The sequence below is a fragment of the Gopherus flavomarginatus genome, chromosome 15 (genome assembly GCF_025201925.1).
Source record: "Gopherus flavomarginatus isolate rGopFla2 chromosome 15, rGopFla2.mat.asm, whole genome shotgun sequence".
NCBI classification, from domain to species: domain Eukaryota; kingdom Metazoa; phylum Chordata; order Testudines; family Testudinidae; genus Gopherus; species Gopherus flavomarginatus.
The window spans coordinates 21,452,783-21,460,631 of NC_066631.1; the positions used below are offsets into that span (position 1 = coordinate 21,452,783).

At 44.3% G+C, this 7,849-nt stretch overlaps 1 protein-coding gene across 1 annotated transcript; it reads right to left on the reverse strand.

Annotated features, from left to right (window-relative positions):
* Positions 1-1,230: 1,230 nt before the first annotated feature.
* Positions 1,231-7,613, reverse strand: RAN (RAN, member RAS oncogene family). The gene is made up of 7 exons (XM_050923558.1): positions 7,358-7,613; positions 6,505-6,547; positions 5,335-5,419; positions 5,128-5,253; positions 3,819-4,006; positions 2,893-3,063; positions 1,231-2,767 (listed from the first exon to the last, which is right to left on the reverse strand). Exons 2-7 carry the CDS (start codon positions 6,538-6,540, stop codon positions 2,723-2,725), a joined length of 651 nt encoding a protein of 216 aa, XP_050779515.1. The 5' UTR covers positions 6,541-6,547; positions 7,358-7,613; the 3' UTR covers positions 1,231-2,722.
* Positions 7,614-7,849: the final 236 nt, after the last annotated feature.

A 7,849-nucleotide genomic window follows, 5' to 3' on the forward strand; every position in this document is an offset into this window, starting at 1 on the left:
GAAGCCACAACACATGCAAAACAAAGATATCACAAAGTACTAGGGGTTCTCCTGCTAAAACAATTAAGGGGTAAAAGTGGTGACAAGAAACCATTTTGGGGGAGGAGGGGAAGTGAAAGAAAGGGCAGGCAGTTAGCTAGGGCCAACTTGCAAACTAACTAGTATATAAAGCTACTTGCACATACTGATTTGGAAAAAAATACCAAGACCGAAATTAATCTATTTCCCAAAAGGAACCAGTGAACTTTAAAATCAAAAATCTGTTGTAGAACCTAATATAGTAAATAGGTGAGTTTAAACCTGGCAGCATTCGCTAATAGTGTTCATTTAGGCAGTGGTCCCCCAAACTTATGTTGTGTCCCCACTTAGCCATAATGTAACTTGTCCTCACCCCACCATTTCAGGGAGCCGGAGCTGCAGTTCAGCCCACAGCCAAAAGGGCCAGGGCCAGCCTGTGGTGAGGGGCTGAGGCTAACCCCAGGGAGGGCCTCAGCTGGGGCTGGAGCCAGGGGCAGAGTGGCTGGGGCCTCACTCCAGCTTGGAGACCACCAATTTAGGGTGCAGCTACATTCTTAGCTGTGGAGGCAATTGCTACTTAAAGGCTAAATATTCACTAGCTCTGATTAAACTAGCATGCTAAATGCAGTGTAGCCACAGCAGTGGAAGAGGCTAGGTGTCTGAAGAGCAGGGAGAGGGTCTCTGACAGGCACACATTCCATGTAGCTAGCCCATTCCATTGCTCATGCTGTTGTGAGCACTCTTACGTTTAGCGTGCAAGTCTGCTCAGAACTAGCATGTTTTTCCTCAAATCAGGAATCAAATCACAGCTCTACCTCAAACTGTAGACATAGCCTAAATCTTAGTGGCAGAATATATGAAGCAGAAGCCTACGTTCAGGGGCTGTTTGATTCAAGCAGATTGATCTTTTTCTCTAGCACAGTCCAGCTCAAGCTTGGGAAGAGAACCTGGATGTCTTGACTGCAGATAAGATCAAATGCAGAATGAAAAGGCTGCTATTAATCCTGCCCATGAAGGACCACTTCTGCTCTTCCCATTAAGCCATAATTATCTGTAAACTGGTTTCCGAAGTGAATCTAGACAATTAATATCTGACTTGTTTTTGGAAGGAAATGTTGATAATGACTATGGCCGTACACTTGTTGCTGGTAACAAGGGTGCTTTAAGGTGGTAGTATTATCCAAGTAATAACTATGTACATAAACATGCAAGTTGAGGAATAAATGAAATGTTTCACTTTATTAAGAAACCAAAAATACAAAACTGACCAATTCATGTACTTAATTGAACACTACTGAAAATTATTTCCCTTAAAAACTTCCATTTTGGTGTGTACAGCTGGTATAAGTGCCAGTAAATTTAGTGTTGAAGTTGACATTTTCCACTATCTGTGCTGAAAAGCTGTGGTTTGGTAAAGACTTACGTAGTTCAGTCAAGCATGGAATTAGACTCAAGTTTTACTAACTGTAACTCTTCAGTGGAAAGCGAGCTACAATGCTCAACGAAGAGCCCATTTCACTGTATTCACTGAGGAACACTCAGCCTTAAATATAGCAGAACACTAGCTCTGCTATAATTTGTACATCACTTTAATATTAAAGAGGCCTATTGCTGACTACGTTCTGGTTGCTATAGCATGGAGCCCTCTGAATTTCAAAGTTCATTTTAATAAATTGCAAATCAGAACTGAAGATTGGTTGTTTTTTTTTAAAAAGGTAGTATGGAGGTTGAGCTTGGTACTGTATTCCTAGAATAAGAATCCCTGCAAGCAGTCAGTATCTGCATTTCAAATGCAGCCATTAACACGTTTAGACCTACATTTTACACTTGTTTCAATCCATTTACACTTGACAATCCTTCAGGGACTGTCTACATGGTAGGGTAATGTGCACAAGGGGGTGATTTTAAAAAGCATATTAACACATGCAGTGGTTGGCCCATGTCAACCATGCTTGTACACATTAAAAGCTCCCTGGTGTACTTCTACCTAGTAAGTACTAAGGAACTTTTAGTGTGCACAAGCGTGGTCCACGCAGACTACTCACACACCCCTAGCATGCAAGTACATTAACCCATAGACAAGCCCTCAGAAGTTCACTGCTTTTGTTTTTCCTAGTTAAGTTACACTTCACGGTTTAAAAGTCAGTGTTTAAATCAGGCTTCAAGAAATCTGTAAGATTACTATATTACATTACCTTTTAATTTACTACTTGTTGCATACCTATTCCAAGTGTAAAAAAATCAAATTAAAATTCAATACTATATTAGCATCTATTCAAAGATAGGAGACATTATTTAAAATTACTCCTAACAATGCATGAAAGTTCACTTGTTTAGATATTTGAAATACAACTTTATTATGATCTAAACAAAAAAGGAATGGGAATGACAGTAACAAACAAGATTTACCACTGAATACTGTGATGTGACTGCAGCAGTCTTAATTAGATTTGAAACTCAAGGGGGAAGTAATTGCAGTCCAAAAAACAGCTAGATATGCAGGTCCAAAATATGAAGGAATTTTTTTTTTTTTTTTTTAAACTGCCACATTCACTCCGAAGCCCATTCATCTCTCAGCATCCCAAAGATTAAGCACATGTTCTGCTCAGCTAGATAATAAAGTGGCAAACACGCTGCACCACTGACATCACAGGACAGTTGCCTATAAAACTAGACTTCTGACGCTGGGCTCCAGCTTCATCCCTTACAGGTCATCATCTTCATCTGGCAGGGCAGTGGTCTGAGCAATCTGAAAAACATAGAATTCTATTTAGCAACTAGCTATAGAGTTTGAACTCCTTATAGCAGTTGATTTCTCAGGCATCCATGTTAGAGAAACATTGGAACTCTGTACCATTTTGTCAGAGCAGTTACCTGTAAGTCTTGCTCATACTGTGCTGCCAATGCTGGGTCCATAACAACCTCTGGGGGCGCAAGAGCAGGCATGGCAACAAATTCCAAGTTGGGATCTCCAATTAGTTTCCTGGCAAGCCAGAGGAAGGGCTTCTCAAAGTTGTAGTTACTTTTAGCTGAGATATCATAGTACTGCAAAAGAGAGAACTGTCATATATACATACACTCACACAGCTGAAATATGTTGACACATCTACTGTTGGAAAGTCAGACCTTGTTATACTGCTAAGTTTGGCTGTGACAAAGGTCTCAACTGCAAGGTTTTCACCTGCTTTACTCCCAGTGATCTTTGGGAAACTAAACCGGTTGACACGTGGATAGAAACAGGCCACTAAACAGTCCCATAACAAAAAAGCAAGTTAAGACATTTCAGTTGTCTATCAAGGCATCAGATTTCTGGATCTACACCTTGATTTTTATTCCAGTAAGAATCTGTTTTTATTTTTCTTAAGTGCACAAGACTGTGAAGAGCTCCACTCTGAACAGGTTCACATTTGGCCTACCTGCTCTGAATTATCAAATTCTAATGAATGTTAGGGTTCCCTTTTTACTCTGTTATCAGCTTCTTTAAATGATGAAGAGCTTTATATCAAGACTGAGTTCAGGGTCCTACATCTTTGTCAGAAGTCAACATTAGTCCTAATGAAGGGAATATACCACCTTTAACTTCCTATCTGTATCAACTGTTACAATCCTCAATACTGTTCATATGGAAAAAAAGTGATTTAATCTTTTACTGCATTTGTAGTTAACTATCATTGGTAATGAGAAATGCCTAAGTGCTCAGCATTGCATTTTACCTTCAGAATACAACGGCTGCAACAGTACTGTTTAGGCCAATAGACGAAAATCAAAACACAAGATTTCCTGAAAACAGATAATCATACCTGAAGATTCTTCTTCCTGTGGAAGACAATTGACTTTGCCTTGACTTTTCTGTCCTTAATATCCACTTTGTTGCCACACAACACTATAGGGATGTTTTCACATACTCGTACCAGATCTCTATGCCAGTTAGGTACATTCTTGTATGTAACTCTTGATGTTACATCAAACATTATGATGGCACACTGAGCTGAAAGATAAATATGAAAACTTATACATCTAAAAGAAATAATTTACTAGCGCTGGATGAAAGATATAGGAATGAGGGGTCCTCCTGTAAGCACAACCCTCAGTCCACTCTATCCTTAGAGTATTTCACAGGGTTTTTTTTCTGCCTAATAATTCTGTCAGGACACCTTCTGCTCCATAGGAAAATATAAAGAGTTCCTTAGACCAGCACAGGATCATTTGCCTGCTCACATTTTATGGTCCAATCCTACAAACCCTAAATCACCCAGTAATTTTATTCATACAAGTAGTCCCATTGAAAACCAGGGTATCACATGGATAGGGTACACAAAGACTTCCTCAAGAAGTTTTATTTGCCCAAATATTTCTAAAAAACATCATTCAAATAGGTGTAAACCAGTCTCAGACAATCTATTCAGGCCTTCAGCAACTTGAGAGTTTACGGTACATATCTCAAGATGAACTTATGTCTCTCACCCTAGCCCAAGAAACTTTTCAAAGAACAAAGAGGCCTGACTTGGTTCCTCATATTTCTAAAGGCAGGTAAAAGAACAAACTCTTTACAGACGCTCTGCAAAGAATTAAATGCACTCAACTGAGTCAAATACATAAAGAATAGCTACTTTAGAAAAATTTAAAAGGGAAATATTTCTTTTTAATGCAGTTTCTGATTCTCTTTAAATGGGAAATTTAAGCCTGGCAGCCCATTTCTCGATTAGTTTGTTATACCATTTAATGGGGAGGGATAGCTCAGTGGTCTGAGCATTGGCCTGCTTAAACCCAGGGTTGTGAGCTCAATCCTTGAGGGGGTCACTTAGGGATCTGGGGTAAAATCAGTACTTGGTCCTGCCTAGTGAAGGCAGGGGGCTGGACTCAATGACTTTCAGGGTCCCTTCCAGCTCTATGAGATAGAGCTATCTCCATATATTTTACTGGAGAGTGTCATAGATTATTATGAAAACAATATACAGAATAGTGTGACAACTTCCTAATGCTGGCATGGCTACAGTTTGCTTAGGGTGGGATGCTCTTTTTTAGTACAACTATTGTCATATTACTAACCCCTCCCTGTATAGTTACTAGGGAGCTACTGTAAAACTACAGAATATTATTTACACTTACCCTGAATATAGTAACCATCCCGCAGACCACCAAATTTCTCCTGACCAGCCGTGTCCCATACATTAAATTTAATTGGGCCTCTGTTAGTGTGGAACACCAGAGGATGGACTTCAACACCCAGTGTGGCTGCAATTAAAAGGTTACATTTAGAAACTGCTTATGTAATATTTGAAACTAACATTAGAATCGCCAACTGTTTAAACATACCTACATACTTCTTCTCAAATTCACCAGTCAAATGACGTTTAACAAATGTTGTTTTACCAGTACCACCATCACCAACCAAGACAAGCTGTTGAAAGATTTCAGAAAACAAATTAAGCTAACACATTTTAAAGTCTCTTTATAAAACTATTAGCCACTTTTAGCTAATTTTTAAACTAAAACACCAATCCTAGAAATTGCTTCATGCAGGGAGATTACATGGTTTTGTTTTTTAGTTATAAACTACGTAAAAGCAGTTAATGCCCAGCTTGTTATGTTTCATTATTTGACATTACCACAGTTTCAAGTTGCCTTATACAAACACACCACATAGCTTTCAATTAAAAGAAAAAAGTGTTAAACTTGGTCCTACCAGTTACAGATTATTAAATCCAGATTAAAAAAAAACATTCTAGAGGTGGCCTGAAAGTGCCAAATCTTAAAGCACATCTTTTCTGTATGTTGTATATAACCATTTCTATTTTTCAAAAAAATTGGATCAGTTAATAAGACCCTCCTACAGTACTTGTTATTCAAACACTACAGCACTGGACTAGCACGAAAGCCAGACTATGAAGTTGACTTGCATTGTCCAAACCAAGAAATATGTAATATGACAGTATTTGAGTTTTAGAAAAGACAGTTTACCTTCCAAAGTGTTTAACAGGACATCACATAATAAATAATTTGTGATTTTCTTCCTATTCTACACAAACGCCCAAGACTGATATAGCAAGGAGTCAGAGAAAGTGTGTCACATGGTGCACTGATTAGCACACTACCTAAAATGAGTTTTTCCTGCCATCTGACACTTCCACACAACACAGGAAATAAGTGGTAAGGTAGGAGACTACCACAAAGCAAAAAAGTGACAAAGGAACTAGGGAGAGGGAGCATTTGGAAGTACTTTTAATTCACAACCGGAGTAAATTTTATGTTGTGCACCACAACTATTTAAAAAGTTTAAATTAAACTACAACTCGAATTAGGCATAGCAGCTAACATGTACAGCATAACAGAAATTCACTCTAGGCCCTACTCTGAAAAGTTATTATACTGGTAAGTGGAGTCAAAACCTCAGCTCCAAATCCGCAGCTGCGCTAACGCCGGCCAGGAATGATGCATGGAGCTGCCCAGCGAGTCAGACCTGCCCGCGCCACGCCAGCTCCGTACCTTAAACTGCACTTGGGGCTCTCCTTGGGCGGCCATGCTGGGTCTGCGGGAGAAATGGCAGCGTGAGAGCTCAGCACGCCAGACGGCGCAGGGCCCGGCAGCGGGGGGGGCGCCGAGCTCTGCGCTGCGGTCACCATCCGCCTCCGACGCAGAGACTCTGGCTCCTCCCAGCCCGCCAACTCCCCGCGTGGTCCAGGCCCCATTCATCGGGACAGGAAGCGCCGCGCTGCGCCGCACGGGGCGGGAGAATGAGCTATAATGGCGGCAGCACTTCCCCACCTGGACCCCAGACCTACAGAGGGAGCCACCTGAACCCCCCTGTCGCCAGTCCCGATGCGGGAGGACTGGCCCACGGGGCCGGGAAGGCGCCTCCAGGGGAAGGCGAGCTTGGGCTCGCCCTGCGGGATGTCCGACTCAATTCCCTCCTTCCGCGCCGAGCCAACATCCCGCCTCTGAGACGGGACCATCTCAGTCAACCGGGGCGCGGGAATCCGGAGGGGCCCAGGCTGCCTCCCGCTCCCCCGACCCTCCAACGGGCCCCGCGGCCTCCCCGCGCCACGATGACGGAGCAGCGCGCGCCACTTCCCCTCCCCCCTCTGCGGGCACCCAGGCCACATCAGGCCCCCTCTGCTCCTCCAGCCAGGCCTGCCCCGCGCCTTCTGTGGCGAACAGGCCCAGACGCCCCATCGCGAAAGAAAGGAGATGGGAGCGGCCCCCAGCCAGGCCTCACCTCTCCCCCAGCCCCATTCCTAGGCGGCGACCGACGGCTCCCACCCCCCTCAGTCACCCCTCCTAAACCCATCCCAGCTCTCCCGATCCCGGCAGGGAATGCGGGGGGGCCTGGCCCCGTTACCTTCCCGAGAGGTCTCTCGGTGTCGCTCCCCTCAGTGACTAGGCGCTGGAAAGATGGCGGAAGCGCGGTTCAAATACCCGGAGTGCGACGCCGCGCGGACACAACGAGAGGAGGGAGTGGTCGAGTGTCACGTGATGGGAGGAGGGGGAGCCGGGAGCGCCCTCCCTCCACCAGCGCGCGCCGCTGCCTGAGACGTTTTTCTAACCGCCGTTCGAGCGCTCAGAGAACACGCGCACGCTCTCGTTTAGCTGCGGAGAGGGTCCGGGTCCAGGGGCGCGGGAAGCGAGACGCTCGCGCCCCGCCCACGAGGTGTGACGTAGAACGTTCGCTCTGGGCCCGGGGGTGGCGGTGGGCTCGCTCGCGGCCCTTGCTAAGAAGGCGGCTGTGGCCTCCCGCGCTCGTTTTTCCGCTCCTCGCCCCTGCCTAAAACAATCCTCTTCTGCAGCCCCCGGGGTGCGGGGTTGAGCGCGCCTCGCCGTTTCCGCCCTCCAA